General features: G+C 35.4%; 1 protein-coding gene across 3 annotated transcripts in view; it reads left to right on the top strand.

Moving 5' to 3' along the window:
• The window catches only part of Diaph2 (diaphanous related formin 2), a 730565-nt gene that overhangs the window by 411519 nt on the left and 295847 nt on the right, over positions 1–23199 (top strand). For all 3 annotated transcript variants that reach the window (XM_051142209.1, XM_051142210.1, XM_051142211.1), the window contains one exon: positions 15901–16025. In XM_051142209.1, coding sequence (XP_050998166.1) covers positions 15901–16025 — 125 coding nt within the window. The remainder of the gene's footprint in view (positions 1–15900; positions 16026–23199) is intronic.

Genomic DNA, 23199 nt, shown 5'->3' on the forward strand with positions numbered 1-23199 from the left:
TGCATGGTATATACTCACTTATAAACAGATAACCACACTACAATACACAGTCCTGAAGAAACTAAATACCAAGGAGGACCCTAGGGAGAATGCTTAATTCTCATTCAGAAGGTCAAATAGAATAGACACCAGAAGCAGTTGAAGAGAAGGAACAGGATGAGAGTCTACCATAGAGGTCCTCTGAAAGACTCCACCTAGCAGGAGATCCAAGCAGATGCTGAGACACACAGCCAAACTTCAGAGTGGAGCACAGGGAATCTTATGGAAGAGTTGGGGTATAGAAGGACCTGGAGGGGTCAAGAAATCCACAACAAGACCAATGGATCCAACAAATCCAGTCAAAGGAAAGGGATGTTACAGAGACTGATGCACCAACCGAGAAACATTCACTGTGAGGACCTAGACCCTCTGCTCAGATGTAGTAGTAGATAGGCAGCACAGTCTCCTTGTGGGTTCCATAATACAGAGAGCAAGGACTACTTCTGACTCTGGCCTCCACATTTTGATCAGTTCCCCCTGGCAGGGCAGCCTTGCCAGGCCACAGTTGAAAAGGATGCATGCAGTCCAGATGAGACTTGGTAGGCTGAGGTCAGATGTTACTGGAGGAGGGCTCCCCATTCTGAGGTCTGGGGGAGCCAGGGAGGGGGTATGAGTAAAGGAGGTTTAGACCAGGAGGTGAAGCAGGAGAGGGCTACAATCATGATGTAAAGTTGAACAAATTAAAAAATTATATATATCTTAAAAAAGAAAAAAACATTGTTTTCCTAAAACCTCTTGTTCCTAAGAGAGAGGAGCAAATTGGTTTAAAACATGGGCTAGATTATGTAACTTCAGATATTAGCTCTGCCACTTATGGGTTATATGACCTTGAGGACATTTTTAATATCACTTTGTTAGGTTCTCTTATGTAAAATTGAGTTAATAACAAGTTATTTTGAATACTGCCCTTTGGAGGATAAAATGTGTGTGGGAGACATAATTGTTAACACTGAGACCTATAGCTTTGTAATTTCTTGAAATGTACTAGTTTCCTTTTAAAGCCTATTGTAACTATAGGGAAATAAGTTATAAAGGATATGTTTGGGTCAGTTATTAAACCTTTAACAAACTCTAGGAGTAAGCCATATAATGACATAACAGAGAGGTTAATTGGTATGAAAATTTTGATTTACATTGCTCTGTCTTATTATGCTTAATGATAACTTGGCCATTGAAATGAACTCCATTTTTCTTTCTCATGGCTGTTTTTTTTTTTTTTTTTTTTTTCTGATTTTACTGCCTGGCATTATAGTACCTAGCTATGAATTTCTGCATAGTTTATGTTGGTTATGTTTATATTTTCTTTACTTTGAAAATTTTAGAAGAAATATTTCTCCAGCATGCTTTGCTCTTCTCTAGGGTATTTTTGTTACATAAAAAAGTATTGTTGTTTTTCCTCCATCTTCATATATGAATATGGTATTGTTGAATTCTATGGAAGATACTTACAAAATCAATTCTACATTGTGGAATTGACTATGTACATTTGACCCTTTGATAGAAGGAAAGAAACTGTCTATCCAAAGACATCTTATAGCTTCGTGTTTACAGAAGAACCTAAAATACAGAGGCCTGGCCTTGTGCTCTTCTTTATTCTATGACACTCCATGTTTGATTTATTTTTTCCATATCCTTATGGGAATTATGGACTGTGAAATTGCTCATGTCTCTCCCAAATAGCAATTTTTAAAACTCTAAAACATACATCAGCAATCTTTTTCTGTAAAGAACCAAATATTAATTATTTTAGGTCTTGTGGACCAGATAGATAGATCCTCTGTTACAGGACTTCACTTTACTTTTGTAATGAAAAAAAAAAAAAAAAAGCCACTGGTCATACATAAATGAATGTACCTGGACTTATTCCAACAGAATTTTATTTATGGATACTAAAATTTGAATTTCATTCAATTTTCATAATTTAAAGCACTGTTCTCTTTCAACTCCTTAAAAATGTAAAAAGCATTCTTATCTTAGACTATCCTTAAACAAAGAAGCCAGGTTCTTCTGCATACAGTTCTTTGCCAACTGTCAGTCAAAGGAGACAGACAGAGAGAGAGAGAGAGAGAGAGAGAGAGAGGGAGAGAGAGAGAGAGAGTTTATTATATGTATTAGTGACCATTTTTTCTTCCTTTCACTTTGTTTTATAAATGGTCAGTCTGCCCTTTCAAAATATTCAAAGGACCTTTAGGCAAGTCATGTGTATAGTTATTTATACTTGCATATATCTCTTCTAAATACTTTAAAAGTCTTTGGGATTTTGCTTCATCTTTATACTGTGAAATATTTTCCTGAACAATGAAAACATTGAAAGAATTTCATCTTCACTTGGTTAGCTAGGTCTCTGTTCATCTGACCTACACAAATACTCTACACTGTTAGATAGAGCAAACATGTACATGAGTGATATGCATGTCCCTTCTACGTTAATATCATTTAAATAATTTCATAAAGCAAGATCATTCACAGTAAAGATCACAGTCTACACATTTTGTTCTCATATTTTTTCTTAATCAAAAATCATAAGTTCTATTTTATTAATTCATTTAATAAATTTCACTTTAAAGTCTGTATACTTTCATAACGTTTTGCAAAGTTTTTATAGACATTCCCTTATTGCTGGTATTTCTGTTTATATCCTGTTTATACTAGTATAAATAATACCTGGAAGATTTCTTTGGTAAACTTTTTTCTTTCATTAAGAAAGTTTTTAAAGATAAGTGTTTTAAGTTGATAGAGATGAGATATTATAGATACTGATATACATCTAGAATTTCAGACACACCAAGATAAGAAAGATGTTTTCTTCAAGGCTGTCAAATACAAATAGCCAAAACACTAAGAATATAAAATTTATATAATTCCTGATTGTGTCATGGTTCTTTTTGCTATAGGTAGTTTATTGTATATATGGATAATGATATAAATGTTTATGCAAAAATAAAAATGCTTAATTAAGAAATAAAAAATGAATAAAAATTGTAAATAAAATTAAAAAGAAGAAAAAAGAAATGCTTTTATGTTTCAAACAATATTTATTGCAGGCATAGTTTTAGGAGCTTGGAGTAAAAAGATTATTTGTTGTAGTACTTGGGATCAAATCCAAAGCAACATGAATGGTAGGTAGACAACTGCTCTACCACTACTCTATACTTTTGTCTCTGGAATATTTTTGTTGTTGTTGTTTCTTTTTAATTCTCTAGTTTCAGGTAACTAAAATTTCTATGAGAGAAATGTCCATACAAACTACTGGAATGCAAGTGAAAAAAATCCAGTCAGAATCAAAAGCACTATGGACTCATTAAGTGTAGTACAGTTATTCACAAGTAGAGACTCATGAAAATAATTGATATAATACAAGATGGGAGTTCATAGGGAAAATGCAGTAGACACATATCACAGGGAAACCATGAACAGGAAGATGAGAACCAGCATAACAGTTACATATTGACAACTGAAGAGAGAGTAGACTTATATATATCTTGACCTTGAAAATAATTTTTATCAATTTGATGTTAATGAACCATTTGAAGTTGATAGAGGTTTAAAGAAAACAGGGGATGGCTAGCAAAAAGAAATGGGGATGGTTCAGTGGTTGATTGCACTCTCTACTCTTTTAGAGAATCAGGATTTGATTCCTTGTACCCAGAGTACAGCTCATAACTAATTGCAAGTCCAGTCCTAGCAGATCCACCACACTCTTCTGGACTTCACAGTCACTGCACACTTTATGTGCATAGACACACATGCAGTCAAAAACCCACACACACAGACTTTTCAAAATAAAAAGAAGGCTTCTTTGGGACTTTGATTAATGTTCAGGGTAACACTGCAATTACTGGCTTGGAAACAAAAGTGCATATGTGTAAAACCACATTGTTCTATTTTTATAAATTGTGTGAGCTTGTCTTTTCCTTAAAACAAAGCAGAAGCAAGACAAAAAAAATTAGTTTTACAAATGAGGAAATGAAGCATTTATTTGCAATGCCTGTTCAAAAGACGCCAAGATTGAAATTAAGAAATACATACATATCCTAAAAACGTTGTAGACCTACAACAGGAAGAAAACACACTATTGAATAAGCCTAGTAGAGACAGTGATGAGAAGGTAAGGCCAAAGGAAGATGAAACTTTTAATGGCTTAGTCACCTTTAGTCCCTTCCCTTCTACCACTGTTAATGTGCCAATTTTATGATGTAGGAATAGAAAACCATCTTTAAAGTATTTCCTCCTCCACATTAGGAAAAATTCTGACAGGTATTTTTATAGTTTTCAGTCCTTGTAGTTTTCTTATTTAATAAAATCCCATCACCTTTGAATGCAGTTATTTTCCTGGTTGTTATTGGCAACATTTGTTTCAAGAAAAGTGTTACAGCAAGGCTTCTCAGCAAGGCAAAACATCTTAATAGAAATATCCATGATGTCAGGATAAGAGTAGAGTAACTCAGAGAAAGGGAAAGAGATGAAGTAGGAATAAATTATGAGCATAGCCCAGGGGGAAATGACCTTAACCAATATCTAGAAATGTTTGTATTTGAAATGAGGCAGGGGTGCAGAAATTACCTAGATTTATAGAGCCAGAAAGTAACTACACTCTAAATTATATCATGGCAATATACTGAAACAATGTACTGTTCTGAAGTGAGCTCTATATACAAAGGCCTATAGATGTACAGTGTCCTGGCAAATCTGCTTCTGCAGGCAGCTGCTTATTTGAAATCTCGGCTTGGATGGCCCATATATTTAAAACTAAGTAGGCCAAAGTTAAGATTTGATCATTTCCTCCAAACTCATCTGTTGCTGGTGCCAAAAACCTGGGAATCATTCTTACTAATTCCTTCCTTACCTCTCACAGTTCATCTACCTCAAATGTAAAACATCTCCATTACCTTTAATGATCTTCTGAAAGGAAGACTTTTGGAGCTTTACCACCCAAAAAGAAAAAAACAAAACAACAACAACAACAACAACAACAACAAAAACCTTACCCTTCTAGCCTCATCGTTGTCTGCTTTTCAAGCCACTCTTTGGGAATAGGCAAAAATATTTCTAATAGATTTATGAAATGATGATAATCTGTTAAATATTCAAGCATTATTTTATATAAAGACCAGTTTTGGTAGTCAAGAACACCAAGAACTATCAAAATAATATTTCTTTTAATTAAATTAAAACCTTAGTTTACATTACCTTATTTCTCATCACATAGAAATCCTGTTAGTCTCTACAGTTAGTTAATGAAGGAGGACCATGCAGCAATAGCTTTAATAGATCCCTGCAAGCATCTCTGTCTGCCCTGTAACCCTATTACCCAGAAGAACAATTTCTAATCCAGTCAGCAGTAATGTGGAATAGACTGAAAAGGCTCCAGCATTATGACCTCAGCATAATGTCACTGATGCCATGACAACCCCTGTTCAATTTAAGTGAAATTGATGGCTTTGTACTTGTTCTTACCTGGGAACTTCATACATTAAACATGTTCCCCCAAAAACTGGGTCAAGTACAAGAATAACTATACTGTATCATATAATCCTAGTAATTTCCCTAATGAGTCCAAGAATACAGTTCCTGAACAATTTTGCCACGATCACAAACAGTAGGCCCAAGAAGATGATCTTTCTTTTCATATAGCTTTTTAGCTTTATAAAGACACTCTCTGTATATATATATATTTTCCTTGCTTAGAAAACATTGAAATTTACTAATGTGCTAATCCATATGCTCTTTTCACACCTTACTAAGCATATAATATATTGGAAGAAAGCTATTAAATGACTACTCATATAAAAGCATTGTGAAGGCACACTCAAAGAGTAAGAAGTTATTTGGCAGGGAAGAAATATCAGGGATAGAAGAGGCTCTTCAGTGTCTGTTTGGATGACTCTAGCTGAGACTCCTAACAGCAGGGGATATGAAGCCTTGAACTTGTGACTCCCTGTAACCTGATGGAACTTCTAGTGGAAGCCTTCCATCCAAAATTTGTCTTGCCTACAAGTGTAGGGATAAAGATGGAGCAGAGATTGAGCGAATGGCAAACCAATGAATGGCCCAAATTGAGACCTACCCCATGAGAGAGCCAACCTCTGACATTATTAATGATGCTCTGCTATGCTTGAAGACAGGAGCCTGGCATAGTTGTCTTCTGGGGGGCTCCATCCAGCATTAATGGAAACAGATGCAAAGAAAGACATGCAAACAATAGGCTGAGCTTTGGGAGTCTTGTGGAAGAGTGGGAGAAATGATTAAGGGATCCAGAGATATAAAGGATATCACAAGAACACACTTTAAAACAGTAAACTCCCCTGAGCCCATGGGGGCTCACAGGACTGAATCCCCAAACAAAGAACATACTTGGGCTGGACTTAGACCCCTTACACATATGTAGCAGATGTGCAGCTTCCTCATCATGTGGGTCCCCTAACAATGGGATTAGGGGCTGTCTCTGATTCTGTTGCCAGCCTTCTCTCTAGCTGGGCTGCCTTGTCTGATACTCTGCTAAGCAGCTCAATTATTCTCTATTTTAGGTGGCTAACCTGTTTTGAGAATCTCTTGATGGTATTTACTGCCTATATATGTGTGGATAGAGAGTAGCCTAGGGAATTTGGTCAGTTTCAGGAGCTTCCTGAACCTTTTGAGTTCTTTACACACTGAACATCCCTTCAGAATGAAATGTTTCTCTTGCCCTTAGGAAATCTTGTGTCTTAAGAAACTTCAAACAAAGATAGAAGAATTTATCTAGGAGGAAATCACTACGTAACATTGGATATATAGATATATAGAAATAGATATATATGTTTGGATGGAGGAAGAGAAAAGGAAAATTATGTAATTGTTTTATAATCCCCCCAAAAAAGAATTAATTAAAAATAAGCGTGAGAGACTGTGTATATTCAAATTATGGTCATATTCTTCCATGTGCCTTTATAGCATTAGTATTTTCATATATGTTCATCCTCTATTTTAGAATCTGTTATTTGATCTTCTCAATATCCATTACTCTGGTAACTCTTAAGCTTTGAGGTGAATTTCTGTGCTCAGGGATGGTGTCATATTTTATTTCTGCAAGTTCTAAGACACATAAATACAAAACTATCCTTTATTGCTAACAGTTTTATAATTGGTTATAGGCATATCACTGATGTATTATACAGCTGTAAAGAAAATGAATTTTACTATGGAATACTACTCAGCTATTAAAAACAAGGAATTCCCGAAATTTGTGGATAAATGGATTGAGCTAGAAATGATCATAATGAGTGAGTTAACCCAGAAGCAGAAAGAATCAGATGGTATATACTCACTTATATCTGCATACTAGCCCAAGGGGCATGTCCCACGAAAGCCTTCACTTACCAGGAAACTGGGACAGAGGGGAAGGCATCCTATTGGGACTCTAAATGAGAGACGCATGGGAGAACAGCAAAATAAAAGGATCCAGAGGGTCCTAGAAATCTACAAGTAGAACAATATGATAGGCAGATTTGGGCCCAGGGGTCCCGCTCAAACTAAGGCACCAGCCAAGGACAATACAGGAGGTAAACTTTAAACCCCTTCCCAGATCTAGCCAATGGTCAGAATATTCTCCACAGTTGAGGGGAGAGTGTGATACGACTTTCTCATGTACTCTGGTGCCTCACATTTGACCATGTCCCCTGGAGGGGGAGACCTGGTGGCACTCAGAGGAAGGACAGCAAGTAGCCAAGAAGAGACTTGATACCCTATGAGAATATATAGGGGGACGTAATCCCCCTCAGGAACAGTCATAGGGAAGGGGAATAATGGGAAAATGGGGGGGGGGAGGAATGGGAGGATACAAGGGATGGGATAAACATTGAGATGTAACAAGAATAAATTAATAAAAAAAAACAACTTTGTATTAATATTAAATAGTTACAAAATTTTTCTTAATAAGGCAAAGTAAGTTTAAAAAAAAACAAGAATAACAAATTGTTATGATGACACACAGGCTTATTCCCATAATTCAAGAAACAGAGGCAGGGAGATCTCTAGTCTACATGGAATGTTACAGGAAAGCCAAGGCTAAATAATATAGAGACACTGTCTCAAAAATAGAAAACAAATAGTTAAAAATAAAGAACAGCATTTTCACCATTTAAATCAACTCTCCACAGGAGGATAGTTCAAAATAGCCCAATAGCCACTTAATAAAAGATCTACTTGGCCCATTAAAAGTTGACATCTAGGTGATCAGAACTTTTTTTCTTTTAAAAGAAAATGATGACTGTGTATGTTTGTTCCTCTTTTTTCATTTTTCTTTTAATTTCTCTGAAACAAGGTTTAAATACATAGCATAAGCTGTATAACGTGATTTTCTTGCTTCCCATTTTCTGAGTGCTGGTATTTAATAAACATCTGTTTCCTTGTGAATTTCGTTTTTTTAATAATGAGAGCAAAGGTTTCCGAAGAGACTCCATCCAGAATTGCTTTAGAGGAGCTTCTACTTGCTCTTTACTTCCCAATCCTGGCCTTCAGCTAAGACTATCAACAAAAACACTAGATTTTGGTTTGTTTTCGCCTTTGATTTGAAAATTCACACATAGTATTTGCTGTAGGCAGAATAATGGTTGCAGGGGAGACAGCAGGTGATAAGAGTGTGGATCTTCATGTACAGCTGTCTACTGCTGTTGATTTGTAGTCAGGATAGAGAATTTACCCCTCCAAAATTGTTATTTAGAAAATTTCTCCCTTTTTCTCCTTCCTCCGCAATCTAGCTAAGCTCTAGTCATACCCTCCACTGGATATTGGTAATTTTTTTTTTTTACTTTCAATTCAAAGTTTAATTTCTTTATTTGAAAATAATGTGTTCAGACTGAGGTTTTCCGCCCCAGAATCTCAAAGTATATGAAACCAGATAATGAAATATGCTTACTGAATTTTTGAGAATTGAACAATGCAGTGGGGTTTTTTTTGTTTGTTTGTTTTTGAGGTGTGTGTGTGTGTGTGTGTGTGTGTGTGTGTGTGTGTGTGTGTTGTGTTGTTACTATAGTTATTTCACCATCGGTTTCAGATCAAACCACGTGATGAATTCAGATTAGAAAACTACCTTGCACTCAAGGAGACATATGATGGGGATATCTGAACATGTAGAGAGAACACATTTTTTAAAATTATCTTTATAAAGAGTACTACTTAAACTGTCATAGTGCCATACATATATAATCCCAGCCTGTGAAAGATGAATGGTGAGTTTTAAGCCAGTGTTGGCTATAAAGCAATACTCTGCCCCATCCCATAATAGAAAAACAAAGAATGCTAAAGAATGGTAGCTAAGTTACATATTCTTTTAAATTTTTAAACAAAAGAATTTCTCCAAAGTATGTGCCACTTCTATGCTTCATTTTGTGCTGGTAGAGGTTAGGATTTTCATATCTGGCTCCTATTTCCCATTCACTTTCCTTAAACTCTAAATAAGCCCATGTGGTGTAATCTTGCCATTGTTATTATATAAACATATTCACTTCATTTCCATGTGTAGCATTCACATAAAATGAAACTATTAGCTTATAAATGCATTTGAGAAAGAATACAACAATACCCATTGTTCAGGGTGTTTTTAATGTCTCTTTCCTTTTTCACCCATGCTTTCTGGATGACTTATTTTAATGGTGTGTGGCTCAGCTGATAGTAATTCAACTGAATGTATTCAGTTACAGAAAATTAGAGAAGGCTTGTAGTCACATTTGAGTTTGTTCACTCATAGTCTTACAAGAGGAAATTTTTAGTTGGCCTTTCTTTGAGCTCAAATATAAGAAGAGCTCTGTTATTTTGTCAGTGTATAAAATTAATAGAAAATCTTAATACAGAGGGATAAAAAATTCTTGGGAAAAGATTCCATATTTATATAAAATTGTACATTCTAAATACTGTCTAGAAAATATCACCAAAGTACTGTTATTTTATCTCTTTAAATGCCTATTAGTTCTGTTTATATTGTGTAATTAAAGAGTCTTTCCATCCAACTTCTCACTTATAATATTTATCTTATACTTTGCATGTCTTAAAGTCAGAAATTAAAATACTTTGACTAAAGTTCAGGCTACTATCATATATTTGTTTGAAGCCAAGAAAACACATGCATATATTTTTCTACTGAACGAAGTAGGTGAATAAAATTTGAAAAGAAAGTTTCTCCTACATATAACTCAAGAGTATACTATGCTTAAAATGTTATTTATGGAGTACATGGAAGAAAGCTATAAGAAGGAACATGATAGCTATAATTTAATTTTTAGTGTTATAATTCAGATTCAGTAATTCAAAAACAAATGTGAAAAAAGAAATGAGAAAAAAATGAAGTGCCACCAGATTGGCTAATCAGTCATTAAAAATGTCTGTAGTGGGAATTTACTTGACTAGAAAATATTTGCACTGTCATAAAAGACTCCCTAATTTATATTAGTGGACTAATATAATGGCAGGCAGAAAAATACACCCTCAGCCTGAGGCCATTCCAAAGACAAGCATTCATAACCCACTGTAGTGCTTAAATATTTTTGGAGCATCATGTAGAAGCTGCATAAATTATAATAGATCTTGACTGTTAATTATGCTTTTTTGTAATATTTTATCCATTTTGTTTTCACCGTGTGTGTGTTTGTGTATGTGCACGCACATGCGCATGTGCATGTGTTGTACCTGCTTGCCATGATGCACATCTGGAAATCAGAGGATGACTTTGGGGAATAGGTTTCCTATTTACACTTTTTTGGAGGCAGTCTCATTCTTTTCTGTTGTTGTGAAGCTTTCTTTGTGTTTATCTTGCTTGTAAATTTCTGGGTTACTTTTCCTGGTTGACCTTGGGGATTGCTGGGATTATAATCAGGGATTCCTTCTTCCTCATCTGGTTTTTTATGTGGCTTCCAGGAATTGAACTCAGGGGGACAGGCCTATGAAGCAAACATTTTACCCATTGAGCCATTTCATTTAATCCAGCTCTTAATTCTTAAGATTATAGCAGTGTGTTTCTAGCACATAATTTAACAGACAAATCCAGGATCATTTTGGGGGGAGGGTTGTTTTTGTTTTGTTTTGTTTTGTTTGAGAGAAGGTTTCTCTGTGTAACCTTGGCTGTCCTGAACTCGCTTTGTAGACCAGGCTGGCCTCGAACTCACAGTGATTCGCCTGCCTCTGTCTCCCGAGTGCTGGGATTAAATGTGTGCACCACCATGCCTAGCCTCCAGGATCATTTTTAACACTCCTTGATTTATTTAATATCCTTTACAAAATTCTAGAAAGCCAAAAAACAACGGGTGGATCCAGGCCCAGGGATGTCTGCTCAAATTATTGCACTAACCAAGGACAATACACAATAGTAAACACTGAACCTCTACTCTGATCTAGCGAATGGACAGGACATTCTCCACAGTTATGTGGAGAACAGTGACTATGACATGAACTCTGGTGTCTCATACTTGACGACCTCCCCTTGTGGGGAGCCTGGTGGCACTCAAAGAAAGAAAAGGCAGGCTACCAAGATGAGACTTGATAGCCTATGACCATAAGGTGGGGAAGGAGATCCCCCTCGATCATGGACCTAGGAGAGGGGAATAGGGTGGGGTAGGAAGGAGGGAGGAATGGGTGGATACAAGTGATGGATGAACAGTTGAGTTGTAATCTGAATAAATTAATTAAAATAAAAATAAACAAAAATAGTAATGGCTAAACAAATCCTGTGGTCTTTTAAGCAGGCATCCACCAATTGATGGTATATGTCTCATGCTCATGAAGTCATGAGTAATGGACACATTCTGAGACATTAAGCAATGAGCTGTAGTTGTTGTAAAGCTATGGCCAGCTCAGTAACTTAACCCTCCTTTATTTGCTCTCTTTTATTCTTCATGCTTATTTCTGTGGAATTATCCACACTCACCTTTAAACTCAATAAAATTCTAACAAGTAAACTCTATCATAAGCTCTGTTTTGCAGGGACCTTGACTATATAAATGACATTTTTTTTTCTGATTTCCCTTTAATATCACTTCTAAGTAAAGGTCAAGGTGATTTTCACCAATGTAAAGAAAAATATGTTATTTAATGCTACAAATGCCTGCATGTGCTTATAAAGTAGATTCTTATGTTATTCTGTCTCCATCATTTTATGCATTTGTTTAGTTACAATATTAGTAATTTATTAAAAATATAGTACACGGGAACTAATAAAGATTTTCATTATCTTTCTTCTTTCCCCACTTATTTACTTTCCCATTGTCTAAATAGTCCTGTTGCCCTCAATCTTATGTGTGTTTCTAGGAAGATTTCAATTATGTACTTCTTTTTATATCACATAATAATTAATATAATAACTACCATTCATTATTTTATCTCATCTGTGCTACAATCTTAGTTATAGAGACTGGCATAAGTATAAATATGAAGCAATAGTTCTTAAAATAGACTTAATGATTTAATAATCATTTATTGAATATTGTAAAGAAGTACAGGTATATGTACTAAAGGAAAAGCAAAGACCTAAGAATTTGTCTTACTATTGTCATTCTATATGGGGCACAATGAGGTGAGCCTTCAGCTCATCCATTATAAGGGTAATGATCAACATCTATATACAGAAGATAGGTTAACAAAGGGAAAGCTAATGTCATTACTACATTTGTAAGACATGGGAACTTTCAAAGATGAAGAGCCTTGAAGTTCATTTGGAAATTTCATTGCTAATAAAATCCAGAGGGCAACACATCAAGACCTTCCAAGAATCTGATAGTTTGCTTGTCTGAGCAATCATTCCTTACACATATGAAGTATCATTCTTCCCACATGAAAGTCTTCAAAAGAGAGAGACCTTTCTAGATGACATGGGTTGTGGAGGGGGTAAGGCTTGCTTTCTATAAGCCAGCTACAATGGAAAGAGGAAAGTTAGATTCAGTAACTGTCATTCTGGAGAAGGCAGCACAGGAGATCAAAGAATGGTTGTTCCTGAGGCCTTTCAATCTCCTGAAGTTAAAGGACTCAGCATGCAAACAGTGTTAGTTCTGAACCTCAACCATAGTTCAAGATTTTATAAAGTTATAAGATAAATTAAGGGATGATGTAGAAGAGGATAGTGAAATCTTAGGGAATTTAAAGAACAGATGGAAGCATTTATGTAGAACTGGGAAAGACCGCTCTGGAAATACTGATTTACTTACAATTAAGTTTTAAAAAGTCATAGGTTATTATGCAGATATAAGTGAGTATAAACCATTTGAGTCTTTCTGCTTCTGGGTTAACTCACTCATTATGATCATTTCTAGTTCAATCCATTTGTCCACAAATTTCAGGAATTCCTTGTTTTTAATAGCTGAGTAGTATTCCATAGTGTGTATGTACCACAGTTTCTTTATCCATTCTTCTACTGATGGACACTTAGGCTCTAGATGAGAGAGCATGGGAGAATGGCAAAGTGGAAGGATCCAGAGGATCCTAGAAATCTTCAAGAAGAAAATTATGATAGGCAAATTTGGGCACAGGGGTCCTGCTCAAACTATGGCACCAGCCAAGGACAATACATGCAGTAAACTTCGAACCCATACCCAGAACTAGCCAATGGACAGGACATTCTCCACAGTTGAGTGGAGAGTGGGGTCTGACTTTCACAGGAACTCTGTTGCCTCATATATGATCACGTCCCCTGAATGGGGAGACCTGGTGGCACTCAGAGGAAGGATAGCAGGCTACCAAGAAAAGACTACTTACCCTATGAGCATGTACAGGGGGAGGAAGTCCCCCTCAGTCACAGTCATTGGGGAGGGGAGTAAGGGGAAAATGGGAGGGAGGGAGGAATGGGAGGATATAAGGGATGGGATAATCATTGAGATGTAATATAAATAAATTAATAAAATTTTAAAAAGTCATAGGTTAACATTCTGAATTTATTCAGGTTTTGTATGGCATGGGAACTTTCAAATTCACCAATCTCCTGTCACTGTGAGCATTTTACTTCTTTTTAAAGTTTTTGCTGTCTCCAACTATGTCACTTACTTTTATGCATGATGAAATGACTTTCTCAGAGAGAAGATAGAAACAACATAAGCCATTAACTAAAACCTTTATTAAAATATATAAACACTGAGAAACCTATGATTGTTTTGTGGAGACCCAGCTGCTTATAAATAAATAAATAACAAGTTAAAAAAGAAGAAGACTAAGAACCTAAACCTCAGCAGTGACTTGTAGTTGATTTGGTGAAGAATGGAAAATTGTGAAGATTATGTGAAAAAAAGAAGAAAGAAAAAATATGGTTCTCAGTATAGTAGATTCAGAGTAGAGGCCTATTTTTCTTCCTCTCTTCTTCTTCACAGATCAGTATGTTTTTTTTCTCTGCTTCCAAGGACGGAAACTTTCAGTGCCATACATCACACTACTATGTCTTAAGCCCCCTCCCCTCAAGTTCTTGTACCCAACTGACTCACCAAACAGTAAATTTCACATTTTTGCTTTTTCTGGTACTCAGGATGGGAAAGGAGAAACCTTTTGGATAGTTAGGAAGACTACAGAGAAAGAACATTAATGACAAAACTTCACTTTTAAAATCAGAATGATTTCCTTAACAGAAAACTCATTCTTTGTGAGCAGTGATTGCTGTGCTATTAGGAAAGTTTTGGCAAGGCAGAGCAGTTCTTTAGCTTCTTCCATAAAGAATACTTTCCAAACTTGTCAGATCTAAATAAATGTAACTGTGTTGCACAGAACCATTTATAGTGACAGATTAATAGAAAAGAATAATCTTCAGTGTTAGTGTTTGATTTTCAGTCTCTTGAACTTCCATGTTTATTAAGGTGATTTCTCCTTGTTGAATTATAAAGGAAAGATTGTCAGGGTCATGAATTTGGACCAGAATAATCTGGATGAAATTTGCCAGAGGTATGATTTAGTCAGTTTCTTAAATTTTTCATTGTGATGCTGATATGTCTCTAAAAGAAACAAAATTTACTAGAATAAAAATTGTATTTTTTTAGTTGTGTATTATTGTCATTAATGAACACTGTGTTTAAGACCATTGGATTTTAAAACAAGCCTCATAGGCTATGTGTCAATTTGTATCCTTTTCCTTATCTCCCCAGCTAGAATTTAATCAAATTCTATGAATATTGATAGAATTGTCTTTGTATATAATTCAATCATACAATCATATAGTATAAAAATAGTTACAAGTTTTTTCTTTCTTTTTTTAAATATGCCTCTGAAATGAAGGCACCATGAGAAATCCAAAATGTGTACATGTATTAGGATCAATTTAGTTGTAAATGAGAGAAAAGAAAAAGTGCAGAGAATGTTAGAGGTAATTAAAACAACTAATGAAAGTGTTTGAGGATGTGCTGAAACTCTGTGGATGTGCATGTGTATTCACTAGGGTTAGGACTAAACTCATCTTTTGTATCAGTAACTATTTCATGTCTCTATTGATTATCAATTCTTAAAACTGGAAATTTTTACCACAAGTGTCGGTTTATAAAAACTTAAATCATTTATATAACCAAGGACATGCATTAAAAGATAAGGCTTCTTTGAACCTTAGTTTCTTTTTAATCTTCAATTTAGATTTCAAAGAATGAAATATTAGTTGTTCCACCAATAAATTTAAATAGGAATGGTTTATCTGAACTAATGGCTGAGTAAAATGGTGAAGTTCCCATATTAAATATGATGATTTGGTATTTTATATTACACATTTTCATTTACTTTATAGTGAGGAGAATTTTTATGAGCAGCAACTCAGAGTATTGTGAACTGACCTCATGGAATGAATACTATAATTTAAGAAAATTCTTTTAACAGATATTGTTTTAAATTGTTTTTTAGAATACTTCACAAAAGATTCTAAACTGTGCAATTGTTCTTTAGTTTCAGCTCAGATACTCAAGAGCAACCTTACAACAATGGAACAAAATATTCTTTCTCTGGAGCGTGACCTCAAGAATTTCCCCAAAGCAGAAAGTCACCGTGATAAGTTTGTGGAAAAGATGACGATATCCTTTATTTATTTAAACATTTGTTTATATGTGTAGCTGTCTATTCACCTATTTGCTCTATGGTTAGTTCTAGACACACTAGTCTATAGAATTAGATGAATTTGTGTGCATGCTTCTTTTTTATATTAGCAGCATAAATTTCATTTCACAATGCATTGAATCTGGTAGAGTAAGCAACTGAACAATTAGATCAAAAGATTGCTGTTTCTCAAAGACAGATTTTATTTGGAAGCCCACAAGACATGCAAGGTAAGTCTTAGGATGTTTGATTATATCTGAAAAAACAAAACAAACAATCTTCTTTCATAACTAGGTGCTTATAGGATGGAATTAGCATGAGAAAATGACTTTTTGAGAGAGCTCATAATTTTCTTTCTTCTTTGGGCATATTCACAGGCATTTTTGAGGGTATACATGTATTTTGAATAACTAGTAGCTGAGACATAAAAGGATAGAAATATGGATGGATAGAGAAACAAATTGATCTGTAGCTGATGTATTTAAATCAACTGTAATATATGTATAGGAAACAGTAAATATTTCTTGCTGTATAACCTTATTTTACTTACAGCATACTGATAAATTACACATACACACACGCATATGAAAGTAAAATGTGAGAAACTACATTTAGTTTTGATTGTTTAATGTTAGCGCTGGTGTCTGAAGATAAACTACATTCAGAGATGACTTTTTTTTCTATTCTAGATTTTCAGAAGAGAGAGCCATAGCCTCCTCCTCTGGGTTTAAATAAGTATCTTGAACTGCAGATTGATTCACTAGTTTATATCTCTAGAGGGAATAAATACTGCTATTTCTTTATCAGATAATGAGCAAATTCCTTCAAGAATTGTATGAAGTCACCTTCATTCAAGGTTGAACCTATAGCCTTTTTCTTCTCTCCTGTGTTTCATTGCTACCCAACTTAGACATTATCATGCTGAACGTGTAAATTACTTAAAGCTGATACTTGACTTTTTTATAAAAAAATCGTTTTTGCACTCATTGTCTTGTCTCATTAAATAATGATGTTCTGTCCTTTAGTGATGTTACACTTGGAAATAGGAATGTTGAATGAAAAAGTTTGTGAGCCAGTGGAAGCAAGCAATCCTCATCTGGCCTTTGGTTACATAACTGGCCACAAGAAGAGGCTTAATATGTCATATTTTCCTTTGGCTGGAAACACACCTTTTTCCTCTTGACTCTTGCCTCATATTTTTCTTTTTAGATTTAATCTGTGATTCTCTTGCTCTGTAGAAAATTTGCTTTTACAGGTGACTTATAGCCATATAACAGCTTGCAAACTGAGCCTTTGTTGCTCATTTTTGAAATTAAAAAAGAAAAAGAAAAACTAATTTCAAACCTTCATGAACTTGGCCTGGACCCCCTATTTTATTTCTCTCTTTATGCAGGTAATTAATCATTTTAAAATGAAAACCCAGAGCCTTCAGTATCTGTATGTTACAGATGAGCAGTATTCGTCACTAAAGTGTGACTATTTGTCCACAAGGGGATTGGAAACTGTATTAAACTGTATAGAGCTTTTACTTTGTGTTTCATATCAAGAGAAAAAATATATGACAGAAACAATGGATGATTTATCATATTAAAAACTATAAATTAATAACTTATACAAGTGAAACTATTGCTTAGATTAATCTTGTTCTATAAATCTCAATGTGTGCTTAATGAGGACTTCACTCTTCTAGAATAACATAAGTAAAATACAAAATTATTACATGTATGCTCTGTTTTTGTAAGTTGTTTTTTTTTTTTTTTTTTGTCATTGAACCAAGAGATGAAAAATCTGGCTAACATGAGATTAGAACCATACTCAGGTCCTGTGGAAGAACAGAAAATTCATTTAACCATTGAGCCATCTTCCTGGGCCCTGGATTCTCTTTTACAATGAATACCATGTTCCCATGTGTAATATAAAACTCTAGCATATTTCTATCACTTTCCAATAAATTGTTTTGTTTTAAGTACCGATCCTTTAGATTCCTCAACTGTAATGCAAATATGACAGTACTTTACCTAGTTAACTATAATCTATCAGAAAAACTTCGAGTTAAAAAAATTACTGAACAACACTCCCATATCTATGACCTCTATAAATTGCTACAGAACTGTGGCTAACCCCAGTGGCATGATGGCTACTGAATATGCAGGTTGAATCTTCACTACATAGCCAAGTCAGGCTATGTCCAACAGCATCTCATGCTTACCCTTACTCTTTCACAATATTAACTCAATGCTTATTATACTGAAAAAGTAACTTTTATTTGCTGATGTAATTATTCTCTCGGAAGTTTACTTCTTTAAAAGCTTACCCTTTCTAGCTCTTTCTGAACTCTGGCTGGCTGGTTCAACTCAGCTGTTTTAGCTCAAACTCCTCTTCAATTTGACTGATTCAACCTGGCCTCTCTCAGCTACTCAATGAATTGCCCTACTTTGCCTGCAACTAACTGGCAGTTTCTTCTAATCTTCTGGCTCCTTCTTAGTCTCTCACATAAATTGCCTCTGCGGACCTTTACTGAACTACATGAACTCCCAAAGAACTCATCTCCACTGCGCTGCACACACTGGCCTGACTCCCAACTGCCTCAATGAACTCAGCTCTACAACACTGCTTTGAAAGGAACTTCTCTTTCCTGTCTGTTCTCAGAGTTGGGCGTATCCTATCTGTGACACATTCTATCAAATCTTTCTCTGATTTGTCACTTTGTCTGCCCCAAAATTAGATATCACTTTTAAATATGCTTCCTTCTACAAACTAAATTTACCTTCATTGTTTGGGATTAAAGGTGTGTACTAAGAGTGTGTCTGTATTCCAGCCAGAGGGATTAAAGGTTTGTCATTCCAGCTGGATCACACTGACCTAGAAGGTCTTTGCATGTGATCCCTTGCCAAAGCAGCCATATTGGATAAAAATTACTCCACATTACACCATCTGTTAGACGTTTTCAGGGCTTTAAACTACCACAGTACACACAATGTAAAACTCAACCTTAATCTGCTGGCAGCCTGGCATTTACATATTATCTATGCTACTGTTGCTTTACCGGATATTATACCAGATTTATCAGCTTCTACTTATTCTATCAACTATTCAACACCTACAACAATGTAGGCACTCAGCAAATATTTGTTAAGTCATTGTGAATCTGGAATCCAAGCCCCTTCTTTAATGTCCTTAATTTAGAAGAATATTAAGAAGTAGTAAGCTTTCCTTATAATTATTTCTAAAAAACATTCTTCCTATAAATCTTGTCAGGAATTTAAGTAACATTGAATAACATTTTAGAGCTTTCATTTTAAAAGGCATTGTTCTTTTTAGAAGTTATTACCCATACATTCTAAAGCAATTGTTTTGTTTTAAGCTAGAAGTTTTTAGAAGTTATGACCCATACATTCTAAAGCAATTGTTTTGTTTTAAGCTAGAAAAACAGCCTACAAGGTGCCAGTATGGTGATGCAAGCTTGAAATCACAGTGGTTTTAGGGCTGTAGTAGGAGGACTACCATAAGTTCCAGGACAGCCTAAGCTACATAGTAAAACATTGTCTCAAAAAATTAAAAAAAAAAAAAAAACTGCTCTCCTGTGAATGTAGTTGCCCTATTTCTAGCTTGAGGATGCTAACAACTTTCTAATAAAATAAGTAATTTTTGTCAAACTATTTCTTATTTCTGACTCCTAATAAAATAGTATAGGGAAGAAAAAAATATCTCTTTCCTCACCCATTACACAAGGTATGACTTAACACACCTATAGAAAGGCAGATTAAAATAAAAATATATAAAGTCAATACATGTGTTATCTACTATAAGAGCCTTCAAAAAAGAGAGGGGACACTTTTGTATTGGCAGTTACATAGAAGTGTGAATTGAAGGCAAAAAGATATGATCCAGCTTTAATAAATTGGAGGGATGATAGATGATTTTGCAAGATGTTTGTTCTGATACTTCCTATGTTCTCTATATGACATTCCTTAAGAGGGCAGGGCACATAACACATGCCAGAGGACTAGGGAAGACGAAGAGAAGGATTTGTAGCTTCTTTGATAGCCTGCTCCTGAGATGACCAGTTAGGCAATTATAGTTTCTGTGACCTACTTCAGAAGGTTCTGCTTTCTGAGTTTACCTCAGTCTCCTTTACTTTATACCATTCATTATTCTTCCTGATATAGCATAAATATCTGTGTCCTGTCCAGTTTCTGTTGACACATGAGCTGTATAAAGATGTGATGCCTTACTAGCCCAAGGGGCATGTCCCACGAAAGCCTTCCCTTACCAGGAAACAGGGACAGAGGGGAGGACATCCTATTGGGACTCTAAATGAGAGAAGCATGGGATAATAGCAAAGTAGAAGGATCCAGAGGGTCCTAGAAACCTACAGGTACAACATTATGATAGGCAGATTTGGGCCCAGGGGTCCTGCTCCAACTAAGGCACCAGCCAAGGACAATACAGGCGGTAAACTTTAAACCCCTACCCAGATCTAGCCAATGGGCAGAACATTCTCCACAGTTGAATGGAGAGTGTGATATGACTTTCTCATGTACTCTGGTGCCTCACATTTGACCATGTCCCCTGGAGGGGGAGACCTGGTGGCACTCAGAGGAAGGACAGCAGGTTGCCAAGAAGAGACTTGATACCCTATGAGCATATACAGGGGGAGGTAATCCCCCTCAGGAACAGTCATAGGGGAGGGGAATAATGGGAAAATGGGAGGAAGGGAAGAATGGGAGGATACAAGGGATGGGATAACCATTGAGTTGTAACAAGAATAAATTAATAAAAGAAATTAAAAAATAAAAAAAATTTTAATAGATGAAGGGGAGGGGAATAGGGTGGAAAAGGGAGGGAGGGAGGAATGAGCGGATACAAGTGAGGGGATAACAACTGAGATGTAATCTAAATAAATTAATAAAAAATACCTATTAAAAAAAAGATGTGATGCCCTTCGGAAGTGATTAGATGTAAGTATAAGAACTGTTCTTTGATAGGTGAAAATTTTTTCCTCATAAAAACACTACATAAAAAAAGTTTGGATAACCCCAAACACACACACACACACACACACACACACACACACACACACACACACACACATACACACATCATTTTGCTCTTTTGTCTTCTACCATAGGTGGACACAGCAGTAAGGCACAAGCCACTATCACCAAACATGAATCTGCTGGTGCCTTCATCCTAATTTTTTAGCCTACAGAAAAATGAGAACTTTCTTTTTTATTTTTATTTTTATTTTTGTGTCTAAATTTCTGAATGGAGATTAATATCTATCATATCTCATCTCCATTAACTTAAAACATCTATCTTGATCTAAAAACATCTTAACTCCTAACCTACTACGCTTAATTGAAAGACTAAACTATCTGGTCTTCAAACCCATCAGAGACTTGAGAAGGCATATAACTTAAATACCTGAGTGAACCCAGAGTGAAGGTTAGCCTCTTTAGAAATGAGAAGATAACAGAGACAGTTTACGGCCTGAACACTCACCCAACACTCTCTATAATGTTGGAACATCATCTTCAGCCTTCTGGCCCAATATATCTGACAGACATATTTGTGAGGCAGAAACTATTGAGGACTTTCTTACCCTGTCTTGGCAGAGTTTGGCTGTCTACTCTGCCTGCATCTAAACTTGCCCATTTTTATGCCGAATTCTGCCTGTGGCAGGAATGAGGACATTTTTCTCAGTGGCTGGTTTGCCACATTTGAAGCCAACTCTATATGGAGGTTCTTTGATGCTCGTCTTCTTCTTTAAGGCAGGGTGGATGTTGCCAGGAGCTAACTTGTCTTGTTGTCAAAGAATCTTTAGAATAATAAAAATATCATTAAATGCCATATTCTGTGGCTCTCAGGTTTTTGAAGACCTTAATTAACTATTTTATTTCATATCTATAGATCCATATCTATTAGACCTAGAATATATATTCTTGTGATAAAATTAGACTAGTTTTTATATGAGCATGATTTGCATCAATATACAAAATTCAATACAACTGAATTAAAAAATAACCTTATTTGTGAGTAACAATTAGGGCCTTGAGATGAAGAGTAGATTCAATAATCTGCCTTTTGTTCTATCCTCCCTCTATATATCTATATCCCCCTTTCTTTCTTTTCAGCTCCTATCTCCTTACCTACAAAAGAAAAATAAAGGAAAAGAAAGATGTCCCTAAGTCAAACCTAGTTTCCTCTCAGTAAAATATCAATAATTCTTATAAGCAACTCCCAATGCATCTGTAGATCAAGAGAGTAAACAGAAACCTATCCAACCCCCATTTGAGGAAATGGGATGTCATTCTCTTTCTATTACTTATGAATTACTTATATATAACATAAGGTTATCCTAAATAGCTCATGGTGCTATATTTCTTGAAAGAATGTTTTTATATCCCACAAATGGGAAGAACAACTCAAATGAAATTAACTTTATAGGATTAAAAACAAAGAGCCAGGCATAATGTCCATGTCTGTAATCCTGACACTTGAAAGGTGGAAGAAGGAGAGTCAGATGATCAAGGTCAGCCTAGGCTGCATGAAATTATGTCTCCAAAATGGAGAAGAAAAGATTCAGCATACACATGTTTATATAACCATAAAGTTGAAAGATTATACATCAGGGAAATATTTCCTCTTCGCTGCTAACATGCTCATGACAGGCCCAGTCATAGAAGTTTTGCAATTATTGTTGTTGCTTTTTTTTCTAGCTTTAAGCTGTGTGTATGTTAAACAAGTCATGTACTACCAAACTGCGCATCTAGTCCTTAGAATGTGAAAGAAAGTAAATGAGTTCCTAGAATTTATTTAGAATTTTCATTATTATTATTATTGATCATGGAATAGTGGGGTGGCAAATAGCCTTTTATATTGAAAAACATCTTTTCATCCAATATATTCTGATCAGGCCTTTTCCCTTCCTAACTTCTCCCAGATCCTCTCTACTTCCTTACCCACCCCACTCTATGCCCTTTTTTTCTCACTCTCTCTCTGTCATTAAGAAACAAACAAGTAATAAACACACACACACACGCACACACACACACACACACACACACACACACCACAAAAGCACAAATTTGGAAACCAAATGATGAAAGTAGTAAGACAAAAAAAATGCTCAAACAAAGCAACATGAAA

The sequence above is a fragment of the Acomys russatus genome, chromosome X (assembly GCF_903995435.1).
Source record: "Acomys russatus chromosome X, mAcoRus1.1, whole genome shotgun sequence".
NCBI classification, from domain to species: domain Eukaryota; kingdom Metazoa; phylum Chordata; class Mammalia; order Rodentia; family Muridae; genus Acomys; species Acomys russatus.